At 34.0% G+C, this 19,790-nt stretch overlaps 2 protein-coding genes across 2 annotated transcripts in view; one reads left to right on the top strand and one right to left on the bottom strand.

Annotated features, from left to right (window-relative positions):
* The first annotated feature begins 8,833 nt into the window (after window positions 1–8,833).
* Window positions 8,834–16,430, top strand: CHODL (chondrolectin). Its single transcript, XM_032219803.1, has 7 exons — window positions 8,834–8,867; window positions 9,320–9,632; window positions 10,347–10,504; window positions 11,497–11,544; window positions 11,931–12,017; window positions 12,553–12,655; window positions 16,103–16,430. Exons 1-7 carry the CDS (start codon window positions 8,834–8,836, stop codon window positions 16,185–16,187), a joined length of 828 nt encoding a protein of 275 aa, XP_032075694.1. The 3' UTR covers window positions 16,188–16,430.
* A 3,052-nt stretch (window positions 16,431–19,482) lies between these two features.
* Window positions 19,483–19,790, bottom strand: part of TMPRSS15 (transmembrane serine protease 15) — a 60,762-nt gene continuing 60,454 nt past the window's right edge. The window contains exon 26 of the mRNA XM_032219804.1: window positions 19,483–19,641. Coding sequence (XP_032075695.1) covers window positions 19,483–19,641 — 159 coding nt within the window. The remainder of the gene's footprint in view (window positions 19,642–19,790) is intronic.

A 19,790-nucleotide genomic window follows, 5' to 3' on the forward strand; every position in this document is an offset into this window, starting at 1 on the left:
ATACCTTAACTTTGTATATATAAATTTAACCAAACTTTGCAAGTGTTTTTATACACATATATTTCTGTGCATATATGTAATTTTCTAGATAGGAAGAAAAATAATTGGCAGATGTATTGCTGGAAAAGGGCAGTGGGAGGACACAGTAGCAAGGTAGTTGTCCAGTGGAGGAGGGCATAGTAGCATGTAGTCACAACTCTTGCCAAAGTGTCACAGCCAGGATTTTCTTATCTATGAGTACAGGACAGGAGTAGATTAAGGGTTCAGTTCAGATGTGCTCTCAACTTGTTCTGAGTGGTTACTTTCCCCGCTCCTCTTTTTAAGTACAATCAAGCAATGAAGGAAAATGGTTTTGCATTATCAAAGATAATGGACAACTATCATTTGTTCAGTTTTACCTCTAAAATAAACTTCAAAAAAGATACCTTTTCATCACAAACTAGTCCTGATCTTTATTACTTAGTCTGCCTTTTACTGTTCTGACTCTTTCATAATGTGGAGTTTACGGAACTTTACCCTGTTTTATCTCATCTGCTCCTAAGTGCCTTATGCATATTTTCCACATTGCAGTGATGTTCTGAATCATGATTTGAAATAATACTGTTGTAAGTAGGGTATTGATTCATACAATTACTGCCAATTATTGTTTATGCTGTATACTTATTGTTTAAAATGCAATAGGTTAGAATGTCTTCAGCTGGCAGAAGTGTTGGACTTTAAAAAGTTGTGATGACAAAGTCAGGAACATTTGCTGAATGGTACATGACCCACACTGTTGTTTCTATGACATCACATAGCAGAAAATGATGATAATACAGTTTTTCAAAAATGCAATTACTTTAAGTAACTGCTGGGCAAGAGAGAAGAGAGTTAATCTTATTAGTTGCCACTTAACAACCAATATATTAATCAAAGCCATTATTCCTTAAGGACTGTTGTTTGCTGTCAGTTTATTTTTGTTTTTCATTTTGTTTTTATTGGAGATTTTTTCTGCACTGTCAATGTACATGACTGCATTTACATACTGAAGTAGGAAAGTGGAATATTGAAATCTATTCAATAATAAACAGACATAAAATGAAGACAGTTGATATTCAACAGCTGTACTAAAGCTGTACAATCCAGGGAAGAATTCCAATAAAGTTAATAATGTTCAACTAATAACTACACTTCTACATTGTACTAGCAGGAAATAAAAGAGTATATATCAATCTATATCACAGGGAATTTAGAATACAGTCCTGTCTGGAAACTAAACAATGCAATAATGTCTCTCTTCATATTATTTTAGCTTTGTGAGTTTTACTTTTCCAGGAATGGCTACTATGAGACCAGACATTCTGATACTGATATCGCAAAAATTTCTAGAGAAGATAACACGGACAGTGATATATAAACCCCTGGAAAACAATGTGATAATTATCAGAAAGCAGCATAGTTTTATTACGAACAAATGTTGCCAGACTATCTCATTTTTTGATCAGGTAACTTCCTGAATAGATGTTGTAGCTTTAATATATTTTGATTTCAGCCAAATATTTGACAGAGTACCCTATGGCATGCTGATTAGCTAGCTAGCTGAATGTGGGCTGGATGGCATGACAATTAAGTGGATATATAGCTGTCTTGAAGATTAGGCTCAAAGAGTGCTCTTTAATAATCCTACATCAATCAATCAACCTGTATTACGGTCAAAGAGCAGCATAAATCCTCCATCATATTTGAGAGAGATTCAGAGGGATGCCACAAGGGTAAGACCTAGGTATTTTATTCCTCAATATTTTAATTAATACTTTAGTTATGAGTTGGTGAGAATGGCCACTATATTTGCAGATGCCACAAAACTGAATGAGGTACTTAATACCCTAAAACATAGAAATAACATTTTAAATATTGTGGATAACATTTTAAATATTTTGATTAAGAGAAATAGACTGAAAATCACAATTAAATTTAAATTTAACAATTCTGGCATCAATAGCTATTTCTAATGTGTATGACACACACACACACACACACACACACCACACACACAGACACACACACTAGTTTCACAATATAACATTGTGAAATCCAAGTAGGGCTACCCATGCTTACATGACAGCTTCCTTTACTACTACCACTATTACTACTACTACTACTACTACTACTACTACTACTACTACTACTACTGAAGATTTTTCAAAATAGAGGCCTTGCAGCTGCACTAAATGAATGGTACAGGTATCCATCTGAGCTATGCTTACAATAATTAATTAAAGATGTGATCTGTGGTCTAATGGTCTTTGGGACGTTTTTCAATTTGAAATTAAAATTGAAATATGTTTACAGTAAGCCAGTAAGGAATTGTTTTTCTTCTTTACAATCCTAAGTGCTGTCTGCCCAAGTACTCAGTTGGATTTTATCAGACTTATATTCCCCCTGTCTCTGTTCAAGATGATAGAAAAACAACCACCACCACCTTTCAGCTGATTTCATTGCATGGTATATTACATCCACATTTTTTTAAAAGGTTCAGTTGAAAGGCAGACATTTTCCCAAGACCACATAGTAACTTTTTACTAGAATATAGCTCAGTGTATCTGTGTATACGTCATACACAGTGACAGATTCAAAAAAAATTATTACCAATTCTATGGGCATGGCTTGGTGGGTGTGGCTTGATGGGTGTGGCAGGGGAAGGATACTGTAAGATTTCCATTCCTTCCCCATTCCAAGGGAAGGTTACTGCAAAATCCCCATTTTCTCCCAATCAGCTGGGACTCGAGAGGCAGAGAATAGATAGGGGTGGGGCCAGTCAGAGACGGTATTTACCGGTTCTCTGAACTACTCACAATTTCCACTACCAGTTCTCCAGAACTAGTCATAACCTGCTGAATACCACCTCTGGTCATATACTAAGTACTCTTTGTTGCTGTCAAATTTTAATTTGTTACTGTTCTGAGAAATAACCTCATGTAGCTCAAATTCTTAAGGCAAAATAAGATTGGTGGTGTTGAATATGTTTATAAAATGAAGTTGCCAAACAAAGCAATGCTTGGCAATACTTCATGTCTTTTATGTGCTGTCTGAATCCCCTGAGAAACTAAACAGTATAATCTGAGTAGCACTCTTAAATTGGCTAGAGTTGCATGATGTATTGAACCATAGATTAGGTAACCATATTGATACTACAATGTTAGGTAACCAAGATTAGGTAACCATATTGATACTACAAGAGCCGAGGTGGCGCAGTGGTTAGGGTGCAGTACTGCAGGCCACTTCAGCTGACTGTTATCTGCAGTTCAGCAGTTCAAATCTCACTGGCTCAAGGTTGACTCAGCCTTCCATCCTTCTGAGGTGGGTGAAATGAGGACCCAGCTTGTGGGGGCAATTTGCTGACTCAATTTGCTAAAAATCTGTAAACCGCTTAGAGAGGGCTGAAAGCCCTATGAAGCGGTATATAAGTCAAATAAATAAATAAATAAATAAATAAATAAATAAATAAATAAATAAATATTTGAACCCAGTCAATATAATTAGCTTATGGTTTTAGTACATTGAGCAAGTCTCAAAAATTAAGTAATCCCATAAATCACATATTTTGGTTGATTGTTCAGTATTTAGATATAGTATATTTCAATGTCTTCAGTTTAGATGTTGCAGATAAAATTGATGAGTAAGACTAGGTTTTGGAAGATAAATATTTTTCAGCCTCTGTTTTCAAAATTGTACTGCTTCTGTCAACTGAAAATACCTGTTCCTTTGTGATTTCTCAAAGTAGTATTTGGTGTCCACCCCAGAGAAAATAGTACACATCTACACTCAGATAGCTCAATGGACATGGAAGCTACCATAGATCTCTGCAAAGCACTGGTATTGTCAGTTTGCAATGAGCAGACCCTTGGTGTATTCTTGAGAGACATCTTCACATTGGTTGCCAGAATAATATAAAATTATTTAAAATTTAAATAACATAATTTAAATTACATTATTTAAAATTGAAGTTCTATATGATAAAGGAATACCGTATATACTCAAGTATAAGCCGAGTTTTTCAGCCCACTTTTTGGGCTGAAAAAAGCCGCCTCGGCTTATACTCGAGTCAGTGAAAAATTTGCCCAAAATGGAGGAGAAAAAGGGGCAGGGCCATGCCGCTGGGTGACGCTCGTGAATGGCCCGGCGCCCCTGTGAGTTTCCCCTCCCTCTGTGTCAGTTTGCCGCGCAGCGCGCACCCACCATCCCCCCTCCTCACGTTCTAATGTAATGCAGGGCTGTCTTACGATTCCCCTTCCTCCCCCTCCTGCCGCTCTGCAACGATGTCCCACCTTCTCCTTGTTATGGCAAGCAGCCACATAACGATGTCCCAGAGCTAGTTTACTGTTTTTCTTTGAAATAAATATTCAAAAACATTATTGGTATCTCTTTTTATTTTTGAAATTTACCGGTAGCTGCTGCATTTCCCACCCTAGGCTTATACTCGAGTCAATAACTTTTCCAGTTTTTTGTGGTAAAATTAGGTGCCTCGGCTTATATTCGGGCCGGCCTATACTCGAGTATATACGGTAGCAAAGAAGGCTCGGTTAGGTAAACAAATAATAAATGTATTTCACCATTCTGTTGTATATTGTCTTAAATTTATGGATGAGAACTAATGCCAATATGATCCCAGGACGCTTCCACCATCATAAATGTGACTCAGTTGCCAAGCATCTGAATTTTGATCACATGACCATGGGGATCCATCAATGGTCATAAGTGTGAAAAATGGTCATGCCACTTTTTCAGTGCCATTGTATCTTTAAATGGTCACTAAATGAAGTATTGTAAGTGAAGGACTACCTGTATTTTCTGTTCTTAAGAAATGTCTAAACATCTAAAAATAGTTTCAATTTCTGTCTTAAACATATTTATTTAGCAATTGAAAAAACATTTTCCTTGTACAACCAGACCTGTATATCTTTTGGAAATCTACGAATACTAAAACATTGCTGAGTAAGATATACATATAAATTTTGATCTTACATATGCTCTTTCCACTTCAAAGGTGTATTATTGCAAATACATAAGTATTCTTAATTTTCCATTCATAGTACATATTAAATATTTTAAACTACCCAGGATCCCTTAAGGATTTTTTTTGGATGGGTATACCCAGATTTTTTCATCAGGATCAAGTTAAAGTTACTATATTGCTTTACATTAAATCTAGTAAATGAATACATTATATGGATGTACATCACTTGATTTCCATATATATGACTAGTGGTCATGTACCAGAAAGAATTGGGGAAATACCTGAAACATTAAAGGTAAAGGTTCCCCTCACACATATGTGCTAGTCATTCCCGACTCTAGGGGGCGGTGCTCATTTCCATTTCAAAGCCGAAGAGCCAGTACTGTCCAAAGACATCTCCGTGGTCATATGGCTGGCATGACTAAACACCAAATGTGCACAGAATGTTGTTACCTTCATATCAAAGGTGGTTCCTATTTTTCTACTTGCATTTTTACATGCTTTTGAACTGCTAGGTTGGCAGAAACTGGGACAAGTAATGGGAACTCACTTTGTTACATGGTGCTAGGGATTAGAACCTGAAACATTACAAGCTACAAATAATAATACTATTTTTAATACATCTCCACACAACCATCGGGTATATATGTTTTACTGACTCCTAAGCCACTTTTCAAAGATGTAGAAAAGTGATTCATTTATTTAAAGGCATTGTTCTTTGACAAAAAGCTATGAAAGTATTGACAGAGAAAATAGTGAAGTCATTAAAATGGAAAATGCTTCCAAAGCAATAGTAAGGTAAAAGAAATTGGAACACTTCCATACTGCCTCTGGTATCGACTCTAAGTGATATTGGATGATCCACAGCCTCGTCACCAATCAATGTAAGAAGTCTATATGGGAAAGTTTTTTAGGTGCTGTTACAGTGTCTCTAGAATCATAATACATTATTTTCTAGAATAAACAGGAATAACTTACTCCAATATATTCCTTGTCCTATGAGGGCACCTAGAGAGAGGGTCTGTTAAATATCATATTGTGAGATACGGTAAGAGGAGATTGGAGAAGAGGATTTTTGATGGTTCTCTTGTACTATGGAATATACTGCTGGCCCCTTTATCCTAATTGCTCTTTAAGAAAGATAAGAGATCTTTCTTTTTAAATAGATATTTGCTATTTATATCTTAGAATACTTGCTTTATTTGTGTTTTAATCTTTAATGTAATTAATTAGACAGCTCTTCTATTATTGCTGAATACTTGTTCAGAATCACAAGGTATAATTAATGATTAGTTTTGTGAATTGTATTTATGAGAACCTGACATAAAACAATTTCTGAACAGAAAAATAAAAGATTACTTGGAATGTTAAGCCAGGAAAATGTGCTTTGCCAGCAAAAAGTACTTAAACTAAATATGTTTCTGTTTCTAATGATACACAGAGTACAGTTATGAAATTATGCCCCTGCAGCTGCTTTTGAAGCGTCATAATATAATGTGATTCTATTTCTAATTACGTTACACTGACAGTACAAAAGAAAACACTGCAGTAAAACATTTGTAATGCTTAATTTAATTAATCAACAGATTAACGTTCTTTCAAAATGGTAAGATAGGATGATTTATAATCATATGATAGGTTATGGATGGACCATTCTTTGCTGTGACTCCAGGAGACCTAATTTAAGTGGTAAAATAATATGCCAAAGACCATATTAGAGAAACAGATATATTACAAACTAAATAAATTACTGCAATGAGAACAGGAGATATGAGAAATAATTTAAGAGAAAACAGGCATTATCTTGTGAGCCACCCACATTTGTCTTTAAGATGGGTAACCATGCAAATATTTTAAATAAAAATCCCTTTTTATCCATGCAATAATCTTTTGCATCCTTATTCTTTCTTATTCGCCATAAATAATTGAATGGCAGGAATCTCATGATGACTTCCATGCTTTGTTAGTTACTTCCAATTTTAGTTTGAGAAAATTACTATGCCATAGAAAATTACTATGCTATACTATTACTATGCCATACAAAGTTTTTGTGGAAAACAGGCACATGAAATGTTATTCTGAATTGGTGCCTGCATCTCCAATTTTCTATAAACTTACCTAAATGCACAAAGATTGAAAATCATTCTGAATGCAATAAAATATAAAAGTACAAATTCATAACATCTGTAATTGGTGGCAATCTCAGTTTTGCTATGTTAATCAACACCTGTAGTAGAACTGAGAAGCATTTGTATTTATTCAAAGAAAAATGAATGGAATAAAGTCTTCATTAGTTCTTATTCATCTGGAGTTTCCAATGAAATTTCTATTTTGGAGATTGTAACCTGGGGGTCAGCAATATATTATCTTTGAATATTGAAATATTTTGTCATTTCTTCCTGAATGTTGCAGTTGTTAGTATGAGATCAGTTGTTTATTTATTTATTTTTCTACAGAGATTGATCTGTTTCTCCTCTAGAAAGGCAAAAAAACCATTTTTGGTTAGCTTGCATGAATGTACATTATAGGCTGAGCAGGTAAATGAACAAGTTTAAAATATATAGAATTAATTATTTTCATAGTGAATTAAATACTTTTAAAACTAAATTAATAAAATAGCTTCAATGGGTCATTTTAAGGTTCATTATGTTTTTTTGTTACTCTTCAGTTTAATACATTTTAATTAACTTTTAAGTCTACATTTTAGTCTACAACTTTTTAGTTGATGAAGAAGAGATTAGAGATTAGATCCTAATCTTTATGTCAATATCCTACTTCAATTCTGATTTCCAGGATATTTCTAAGACTAGTTGCTGAAGTTCTTCCAGGGAGATTAATTCCTGAAAGTCTTGTGGACTTTGCTCCCTTTGTGGATTTTCAGTAGAGTTGCACAACATGAATCCCAGTTCTATCATCAAGTCTGATCTTCAGGTATTTTCTAGGTGGTTGTTATGAAATACAAAGTCTTCGTCCTCCATCAGATCTTATTTCTTCAACACTCAGTCATAACCTAAGATTTTCCTCCAACTGTTGCCAGTTTGCTTCAGCATAAAGGCCCCTTTTATGGCATTGGCAATTAAAGACTCCACAGCACAGTAGTTAATAAGCAATTAGTCTCTGCCCATATCTAGTGAAATTATAACTTCATTGAGATGTTATGCAAAGAAAACAAATAAAATGCTTCTTTATAGAACATTTGATATTGTGTGTAATCATTGGTGTTTGATATAAATTGCAAAGAGAGAAAAAAAGAAACACAGCACAAACCAGTTACATGTGTATATTATGCAGGAATAGATTATTTAATTTCTCTGGGCCTAGTATCGATTCGGTATTAGAGACCATTAGATCTTTAAGAAACCATTGCTCTTTAATTTGCCTCATTTGTTCACACCAGACTTTGATATCTATCTTAAGGTAGATATTTTTAAGAGATAAAAGTTATTCCCAATTAACCAAGTACTCTAGACATTTATGTGAGCTAGCTTTGTGTGTGGGAACAATTTGAAAATGGGTTAGAATTCATCACTGCACATTCTGGTAGCTAGACTGCCTTTCCAGTTTTGCATTTCTACTATCTCACATAATAACCTATTAAATATCCACAAGCAAAAAACCTTGTTTCTCCAGGAGGTATCCCTTCCCCTCTGTTGAAAGAGAAAGAAAACCTTTAGAATGTGAAGTAATGACATGTAATATATTCAGTGGTGGAGCAAGTATATTGAGTGGCTGAAACCCAAGATTTAAATTTGAATATTTTTGATAGAAAAATTATGAAGTAAGCATAAATTCATGTTTTTGGCTACATTATAACCCAACCCATACTAAATTGTAAGAATGAAAAAGATGAAACATGGAAAGCCAACTCCTGGTAATAAAAACCTTTTCATGTATGTTGTTTCAAGAAATTTCCATGACTACAAGGGAAATATATAATGGCTTTCCAACACAGCCTAAAATGGGGAATAATACAGTATGGAATGAAACTATAACATGCCAACAACTAGCTTTTTTAGCATATTCCTAATACTTTAATTTCCATATATTCAGAAAGAAGCAAATGGACTCATGTTTTCTTTCCATTCTTCTTGTCATATATATTGGGTGAAATGAAAGTGTTTCCAAATGGATAATTCCAAACGTACCAAGCAAGTACATTATGCATGCATTGTGCCTTTCCTTTTAAAATTTTAATTGCAATAATAAAGCGGGGAAGCAATATTGTCTGAACATAAATGACTTATAATATAATAAAAGATAAGGATGAAATCTATGGATATGAATAAAAAATTATTCAGTGTTATTTTGTGGGATTTTTTTTAGGTCAAAAAATATGCTATGGTGATTCAGCACATCCCTGCTACAAGATTGCCTATTTCCAAGAGATGTCTCGGCGTGTGGGTTTTCAGGAGGCTCGCCAAGCTTGTGAAATGGGTGGTGGAGTACTTCTAAGTCTTGAAAGTGAAACAGAACAGAAACTGATAGAAAACATGCTGCAGAATCTCACAAAATCAGGTCCTGGGATTTCTGATGGAGACTTCTGGATTGGCCTATGGAGAAATGGAGAGGGACAAACCACATCCAGTGCCTGCCCTGATCTTTACAAATGGACAGATGGAAGCAGTTCCCTCTTCAGGTAAATGCTCTTTATATTTTATTCCAAAATGCATAGCAATAGAAGACCAAGATGTATATGGAGCTAGGAGCAAAAAAATCCCCTCCAACTTGCCTATTATGTTGAGAGGTCATGTGTTCTATCATTTTTGCATTATCTTGGTTTTATCAGATAGCTGCGAGTTTCATACTGTACTTTTTTATTGCCTCCTCAGATCAGCATGGATTTTTATCATTATCCTTGTACCATTCTTTTTCCTTCTGCCTTGTTCATATAATTCATTACTGTGTTAGTGACATGATAGGTGGCATCCTACCAAGAATAGCCCATCAAATGTAGTGGAATATGATTTTTGGTCTCAATTGTTCCTGAATTTTGGATAACATATTTCTTTCTTCCCATATTCTGCACTGTCATTCAATAATGTTTCCAAACATATTTTATAGACCATTACATATACAGTATTTTTTCCATCCATTATGGACTTGTAGGCAAACAATTTACATTTAGGGTTTTTTTTGGGGGGGGGGTATAACTTTAGTATAAATTCTGCAATAGATCTTTGCCCAACTTATGCTTATTTGGCATGGGGAAATGTAATGAAGGAGTTGCACAAAGCCCAACATTTTAGCTAACTTGAAAATAAGGGAAAACTGAAAGGAATAAAAAACTATTTAACAGAATAATAAAGATTCGAAAGTTATATTTTGCATTTGTTATATTTCTGCTTTATAGAAATTGGTATACTGATGAGCCTTCCTGTGGGAGTGAAGCTTGTGTTGTGATGTATCACCAGCCAACTGCAAATCCGGGTTTAGGAGGGCCTTATCTTTATCAATGGAATGACGACAGATGTAACATGAAGCACAATTTTATCTGCAAGTATAAGTCAGGTAGGGCTTGATAAACCAGGTTCTTGATGCAATCTTTACTTCTGAAGCACAGATAAATCAGCCATGGCACTTTCCTTGTAAGCTAGACTCAGAACTAAGGAAATAACTCCTGAATAATATAGTTTACTTTTAAATAATGTTACTGTTTTTGTGTTTGTCTTCTGAATTTTTCATACTGATGACATTTAGGCTGCTAAATCATTCAGGGCAATAGCAATCTAATAGATTTTATAGGTCTTATATTGAGCTATAGAAGCTCAGTTAAGCTCACCCAAGTAGTGTAATAACTAGGTCAGATAATGTGTTCAAAATAATAACCAAGTAAGATGCGCTTCATAAAATATTTATGTAAAAGAATGTCTTAATTTATGATCTGTTCTATTATATATAGTCCATATTTTTAGTCCATCCTTCACTATTTTTACTTTTGGATATTATGTGAAAACAGAGCACACATATATATCACATGATCTTTGAAATAAGAATGGGATACACACACACACACACACACACACACACACACAAACACACATGCTGGTCTTGTTGTATTCGGGTCTTTTCCCATGTAAGATTGAGATTGTCTTGGCAATGTTTCGGCGAGGTCTCACTCACCATCTTCAGGCTGGGTTTTGGGTGAAGATGGCAAGTGAGACCTCGCTGAAAAGTTGCCAAGACAATCTCAATCTTACATGGGAAAAGACCTGAATACAACAAGACCAGCATACCTACACCCGTGAAAATTTTTTCCTAAATAACATTCCACGAAATACAGTGCTTCATATTCATGTTTCACTGAGTCTTCTACAATTTAGTGCCTCTTGAGGTTTGAAAGTTACAGCAACAAGTCCAATTTATTTGAAAAATGGACTGAATGAGTATTCAATTTGCTTTTCCAAATGAAAGTAGACTGGGGGAGGTTAGTTATAAAAGTTTCTTAAAGTTATTTTTGATGTTGCATACAAACAGTAAAATGTTTCTTATTGATTTAACAGAAGATCTTGTAGAAAAAGAATCAAGAGACAGAACAGATTCGCATCATGGTAAGAACATTTTGGACCTAATTGCTGTGTTAAGAAATAAAATGTGAATTATTTTTGAAATCAAAACATTCAGACAGATTAAAAAAACAGGCTAAGTTGGAACATTTGAACTATCATTCCAATTCAGAAAAATATCCAACTATGTGTTTTATAGCATATGGCTGCCCTTTAGAATATTGCAGTTTTGGTAACTTTTATTCCAGATGTGATTCCAATGTTGCAATAAAACCTATAGCCAGAATTTATCACCCACACTTGCTTTTAAAAATGATTAGCTGTACAATTTTGTTATCTTGTCTAAGTATAATTACAAAAGCAGATACAAAGACATAAAAAACAATTTTACTGTTCTTTCCTCCCCACCACCCCAAAAATTGTTTTTTCAGAAGTTCAAGCAACAGTGCCAGCCATGAAGCCTAATGATCCAAGCAAGTCAGAAGATGATCTTCCATTGGTAGTTACTGAAACTGGGGGTAATTGATATTTTTTGTTTTTAGATCACATTTCAGAATGCTATTTCAAAAGTCATTTTTCAGTCAATTAGATGCACTTAGCATTTTAACAGAAAAATGATATAAATTTGGGATAGACATCCTCGGATTCAACAGAAAATAAATTGCAGCTAGATAAAGAATTTCAAGTATAATTTTCTGGAAATGCAAATTGAACATTGAAATACTTAAAATTTGCATTTTTGCAATTAACATTTTTCTTAATTCAGTTTTTACAAATGGCAGCTCATGAAATAAATGAATGAATAATAAAGTGGCCCTTTCTCTTTTTTGCATATTATAGGGAAAAGTTATTTTTGCCATTAATGCTAGGAGGCTTTGAAGAAATTTCAGGATTAAAATATTTAGTTACATATTGTTAATCACTGTTTTCTGAGTCCTTGGTTTGCATGGTGTTAACACCAAGCAAAGTAAAATATTTATATATGTATTATTTTAGTACACAAAATTACTCCTTCTATATTTTTAAGTGCAATAACATTTTTTTTTGTTGTAGGTCTAATTCCTAATTTAATTTACGTTGTTATACCAACCATACCACTGTTGTTGTTGATATTAGTGGCTTTTGGGACTTGCTGTTTCCAGATGCTTCATAAAAGGTAATTCAAACATGACAATTTGTATCTGTGATTTATGTACTTTGGAATATATGTTTACATCAGTCACTTACTCATGTTCAAGTGCAGTCTACATAAAATGCAAGACTAGACATTGTGAATGACATCAATAATATTGCATAGTAGATGTATTGTAAAAGAAGAATGCATTTAAAAATGTAGCCACCTATTCAAAGATAAAATATGCAGCGTAAATAGAGGGAGTTAGTTGTGGCCCTATCATAGATTAAATAGTATTATTAAACCAATATAGATAAGCTTGTTGCTTATCTATAACTTCATTAGAAAAGTAGCATTTCAGTCTAACATCAAAATAAAGCAGATAGGTTTTGCAATATGAAACAATATATTCTATTATATATTCTGCTTTAAGAAAAAGCAATTGTGCTCAATAGTATTTCCTGCTTTGGAAATATTCAAAGGAACCATTTTCCAAAGATGGATCATTTCATTTTCCATCCCCTCTTGGAATATTATGGTCACTATTCATTTTGTTTTGTGAAGTGGGACTGTTGTTGCAGAGGAAAGAGTTAAACAATGCTTCCACAATGTAGAACTTTCTATCCACTATCCACTTATTTACATAATATTTAATCTTACATTAATGTAGAATTTTCCAATTTTCTTAGCAATGCAGGACCTGTCAAATATACTACAAGCGGTTGTGTCCTAAAACAAACAAACAAAAAATCAAGGCCATCTATTCAGTCCAGAGAACTCACAAGATGTCTTGTTACAATTTTTTTGCACAATCTTCTGGAGTATTTATGTAATGAATTTGCAAACTCTTTCCCAAAATGTCAATGGTGGCTGGGAAGGATGAATGTAAATAACTATATGGTAATTATGACATTCAATTTCCAACAAGGTAACAGGCTCACTCCCTGCCACTGAGCAGGAGGTGTATGAGATACAATCAAAAACATGGGAAAGAAACACAGGAAGATTAATGAAATGTTTCAAGAGGAAGGAGTTGATACAAAGTTGCAATTTTAGTAGAAATTCCATATATAAATATTTATATTTATGAGCTCCAGGAAAAAAAAAGTTTGTTTTATTTCCTCCAGAAAATGCAGCAAATATTTTTTCTTGCCTCCCAAATGTGTGATATGTTAGTGAGGAATTATGGAAGTTAAATCTAATATTTAGAGAATGTAGGTTAGAAATATTTGGTTATAAAGAGGAAAACAATGTAGTGGACATTCAGATATTAACCCATCATATTAGGAACCAAGCATTTCTCCTGTGCTTTATGGCAAACCATTCATGCTTAGAGGCTTTCCCTTTCTTTCTTCTAGGGAAGCAAGGAGAAACTGCTTCAATGATTCATCTCCATTATCATCTGAATCTCTTACAGAACATTTAGATTCTAACTTGGTACATTGCTCAGTTTCTTTTGATTCTGTTTTGAAGGCAGAATGTCAGTGCCTAAGCTACCCAGTATTCTTCTAAAAGATTAAAAACATTTATTACATTGAGCTTTGACAGTCTTGAAATTATGATAAACTCTATAAACCAGTGACGTGCGCTCAGCTTTAGCCCCGGTGAGGCTGTTTTTAGACTTGTGGACTTCAACTCCCAGAATTCCACAGCCAGGCATGCTCAGTTCCGATTTAAAGCGACAGCATTTTTCCCCCTTGCAAAATAAGTTTTCCCATTCTTTTTCTTCTCCCTCCCCCTCCTTCCTCCCTCTCTCCCTCCCTCCCCCTCTCTCAAACAGACACACACACCGAGAGAACTTCGATCCTTCTCTCATTCACTCACTCTCAAACACAAACACAGAAGTTGGATTGGATATATTTTCCAAAGGCTTGAAAGCAGCTCCTCTGCCATACCCCCCCCTTTCCCTGTTGCCTTCCGATCAAACTTTTTGAATTCCTCTCCCCTCCCCACACACGCACCTTTTCCAGCTGTTTCAGAGACGATTTCAACTCTGCTTTTCCCTGCCCCGCCCTTTCCTCTTGAAAAGCCAGAGCTCTGAAGTCAGACTGAGCTAGTCGCTCCCAGAAAACTCTAAAAAGCCTCTAAAAATGCCCTCTACATGAGGCGAGAGAATACTTGCCTCATTTGCATAATAAATTCTTCGCTTGTTAACCCTTGCTTAACTCTTAAAAGGCAAAAAAATCCTTATGCAAAAGAGGCTCCTAGTTCTCTGGCCTCCTCCTAGTTAATACTGAGAGCAGACACCAAGTCACTGTGACTTGAAATCTGGTAGCAACTACCCTGGCTTTAATTATTTTAAGAAAATTATTTAAAATCCTTTCCTTTCCCTGAGGAGACTGGTGAGGCCCCGCCTTCCTTGCCTCTAGTGACTGTACGTCCCTGCTATAAACTCATGGAAAGTTAGCAGTGTTCCTACTGAACAATAGTTTGGGGAATATGTTCTTGCCATATTTGTTCAGAGGAAATCCTTTAAAATCAGCATCAACATTAATAGCTTTAATTGGCTTCCTTCCATGGTGCTGTAATATTTTAAAACAACCACTTTGATTGCTTTTTCAGAAGAGAAATGGGAAGCAAATCAAATGAATCATCACCATCACCACCATCATCATCCAAAAGCTATATGATTATTGCAGCCTATCAACATTTTTGTCACTGAGTTGCAATTGTTAATGTGAAAGAAGTAAAAGTTTTAAATGTACAATGAATAATAAAATAATACTTTCTATCCTGCCCTCCTTTGGGGAACATAGTCCATGGCACAGCACTCAAAATTCAGCCCTCACTGTCAAAAAGTTTGCAATTTTTGTTCAGAGGTTGGCATTATAAGAGCAATTTCATTCAATGGGGATTGCTAGATTGATATTACCTTGTCTTACAGCAACCTGGGCAATTGCAATCTGATGTACGTATACACTTCCACACCCAGAATTCCCCTTAGGAGTAAAATTTCACATTCCGGGAAATTCTCCAAGTTGGGAAACACTGTCTTATGCCAATAGAATTTGAAGCCACTGACTAAACAGGTCTTCAGGTACTCACCTGACCAGGTGCTTGATTCACTGGAGGATATCCCACATTTATATAATCATTAACCTTTTCCTCAGACTTCCTCTGTTTGGTTGCTGTTTTCTTCTTGCTAATATTTTGCTTTATACTTTAATTGTACTAATGCAGACGTTATAAAAACTCGGCAATATCAAAAAGTCATTGATAAGCTAATTGGTACAGGCCTTGAATGTTAAATATTACACAAGACACATAGGCTGTTCGGCTTCCTTCCTTATGTCTAAGATCAGTTTTAAGCTATATGTATGTAGTATTTTTGAAACAGGGTAAATGAAGCAATATTCCTAATACAAATATTCAGATAGTTTTTTAGGATTTATTCCTTACCACCCTCCTTTATTGCATAGTTCCTAGTTGAATATATGAAATTATGTGAACCAAATGTATAGCCATGAATTTGTGTTTTTAATTTTCCAGTAAAGGAAGAACAAAAACCAGCCCTGATCAGTCAACACTGTGGATTTCTAAGAACCCCAGAAAGGACAGTAACCTGGAAGTATAGAAAACTGGCTGAAGAGAAAGCAGAAATGATACTTTTCAGGATTTCTTAGATTGTCTTGTTAAATATTAGTTTGGAATGGCTTGAAATTGCAACAGATCAACAGAATGAAGTGGAAGCTCCCCCTTGAGGCTACTGCTTGGATCATTTTTTTATACATAATTTTTGGTTTTTAATTCCATAGCAAGCGTAGCCTGCTTAAAAAAAAAAGAAAGAATGTGATTATTTTGCTAAGGAAAGTAACTTGGTTACAAATACTAATGAGTAGACAAAATATTTTGAATTCATTCCATGTGTCAGTTGTGGAAAAATATTTCTAATTTAACCTTTAACATTTATTTCCATTATTAATTTCATATATATTGTATTATTTCTCGCTAATGGATGGACTTTAATTCCAGCTAATATGAATTTACAGTGTATTAAGATAATTTATCTTTGCATAAAAAATCTACACTAGAATATGAGTTATTATAATCTCATATATGTAAAAATATTAGTGTTATTCATTTGATGAGATTCTTTTAAAGCAAAGAAAATGATGCACAGTACTTGATTATTCTTTGCTACCATCTATTTTTGATAATGCTTGTCCAATGTTAGCACAAATTATTGTACTCAGGTCCCATTAATTAGAACAAAAATAGTAGAATTAGTACATTCAATTCCCTAACAACAAGCTGAAAGAAAAAGTAGCTTTTCCTATGTATGCTTTACTGTTGGAACAAGCAATGGCAGAAATGTATGGTTGACAACTTATTCCATACTGGTATCTTGTTCTGTTCTGGTTTTTTTGTGGTTTTGTTTTTAAATCGTAGGAAAGAGAAGTCACCCTGATGCCACATAGAAAGACTCTCTCTTAATCACTTAAAAACCATAAAATGTACACACTATCATGAAGTTTCCTTCCTTCCTTCCTTCCTTCCTTCCTTTCCTCCCTCACTCCCTCGCTCCCTCTCTTTCACGTTCCTGCCTTTAAGTTACAGAAGTTGACACCACTTCTATATAGCATCACTTTATGCATACTTGAATATATAAAGAATTGTGTAGTTTTTTAAAAAATAGATTCAAGATAAGAATATGAAAGTAGACTTCAAAGGCTAGAAAATCTTTCTTGTAATATTTCTTTTGACACAAATAACAATTTTCAAATATTTCCTGCAGACAGCTAAGAGTATTTTTATTCTTTTGGAAATTTTATTCCTATTTGCAAAAGTCTAGCTTTGAAGACCAAGAAAAATATTTGTGAAACTGTCTCAGAGCTGCACAGATCTGTAGAATAGATTCTTACTGTTTGTATAACAGTGATAAGTATGAAAAGGTTGACTATATCCAAAGAGAGATGTGTGTGCGTGCGTGCGTGCGTGCATGCGTACCTACATACATACATTGTGTGTTGGTAAATAACTGCACACAATTCTATATTAAGAAACTGTAAACAACTGTACACATTCAAATTTGCTAAAGATGCCATTTTCAAGTTTCCGTCATACAGAGATTTTCTCAATTTGATCTAATATGCCTCCCTTATGCATCTAGGGCTATTGAAATATATTCCTTATCCTAATGATTGGGTTATATCAAAGACATCCAGGAAATATCATGGCTGTAGGATAGACTTGGATGTAAATAGGCATTCCCTTGCCTCCCTTCTTCCCTCAAAAAATAAAAGCCAGTAGCAATATTGTTTCCACATTGCTGCAAAGAAAATGACATAGAGATATCTATGAAATCACCAAAAGTTGAGTTTGATGCTATTGTGCTGGTCATTTCCTAAAAACAAGAACATGATGTGGGATTTTTCTGTCTCTTGGCCAACATGGAAACATGTACAAGTATTTGTACAAGTACAAGTATTTGTACAAGTACAAGTACAAGTATTTGTACAAGTACAAGTACAAGTATTTGTACAAGTACAAGTACAAGTATTTGTACAAGTACAAGTACAAGTACTTGTACATTAGCTGCAATGGAACTGAGACTGAAATATACATATTGGATTCATTCTCAAATCTCTGTTTGAAAATTCTTTGATTTGTATATGTACGTATGAGAAAGTGCTTCTGTTGAAAACAATGGTATTTCTAAATATATAAATTCAGGATCATGAGACCTGATATGTGATAGATGCTTTGTTTCCTGCAGTTTTCAAGAGAAAAGTTGATTATTTGTTAGTATTAACAAACGTACTCTGAGAATTATGAATTGCTAAATCCAAATCTGCATGCAGAATGGTTTTGGCCTAATCAAATAATAATTTTATTACTATTGTATTAGAGACTATTGATTTATTTACAAGCTGAAATTTTTCTCATTACAGTTATAAGTTTGGCTCTTCTTTCTGAATTTGTAATATTTCTTATCTAAATTTAGATTGTTATTTCATTTAAAATACAGGAATGTCTTAAACACGTTCTGACAGTATGATTTAAAACAAATGAAATGTATGCATATATGATTACACAGAAATAATATAAAATCATTTCCCATTGATTTCAATAGAAAGCTGGTGTTTATAGGTATGAGTTATTTTTCAAAGATTTCAAAGATTTCTATCTTATAGTAAATGCAGTATTAGTATTATTTGATTAGTCTATCATGCACTGCAAGAAAAACATATAAAATTAATTAAATTGAGAATAGAATGGTTGATTTGAATGGTTAGATCCATAGTATTTTCTAGTTCATTTGACTAGACATGAGAGTTTCTTGCTAATCAGTACTGTATCCTGAATTTTTGCATAAACTATACATACACTTTGCATTGTCTACTTTCTTAATAAACTGAGTTAATAGGAAATGATTAGGGAGGTATATCACTGAGGTTTTCTCATTGGAGCCTTAGTAATGGCAAATATCATTACTGTTTGAAAAAAGCAGTCATTTAAAAATCTCTTACAAAAGAAAAAATATTTATTATTATTATTTAACTGTATTCACAGCCTATCTGCAGTAGACTCTGTATAAGAGTTTAATTCATGGTGGTGTCAACTGCTCTTCTCAGTAAGTGTAAAGGCACAGTTTTACTGAGGGTTATACTTTTAACAAATCAGTATGTTATCTGAGTTACCCTTCTCTTTACTTATTCAAGCATTAAGAGAATAGCTGGAATAAAATTATTACAATTTCTGGGTAAATGGCAGTGACACTTCAAGTACTTGTTCACATCACTTCTAACACAAACTTGGACATAATTTGAATTATTAATTTTTGCCTGATTATGCCACATTTTATTGTATAGATGCTATAATCACATTATTTTTCAATCTTATATTCTTTCTACTTTTTAAAAAAATAATTAATAATTAATGGTACGTTTTATCCAGTCTACAAATTTGAAAACATTTACATAAATTCCAGGGCGATTTGGAAGTGCACACTTGTAGCCAAAGGATGTTACACCAAACAGAAACCACTTTTTATTCTCTTGACACATCAGAGGCCCACCAGAATCTCCCTGAAATGACAAAGAAAAATTAAAATATTGTTATTGTTGGCAACACTATTACTATGAACATAATTGTTTAAGATGACTGTCAGTTTTATATAATATTTCTGTAAGCTTCTCTGCAAGTCATAAGTTTAAATGAAACTTATTGGGCCTGT

This window comes from Thamnophis elegans, chromosome 6 (genome assembly GCF_009769535.1).
Source record: "Thamnophis elegans isolate rThaEle1 chromosome 6, rThaEle1.pri, whole genome shotgun sequence".
Classification (NCBI taxonomy): Eukaryota; Metazoa; Chordata; class Lepidosauria; order Squamata; family Colubridae; genus Thamnophis; species Thamnophis elegans.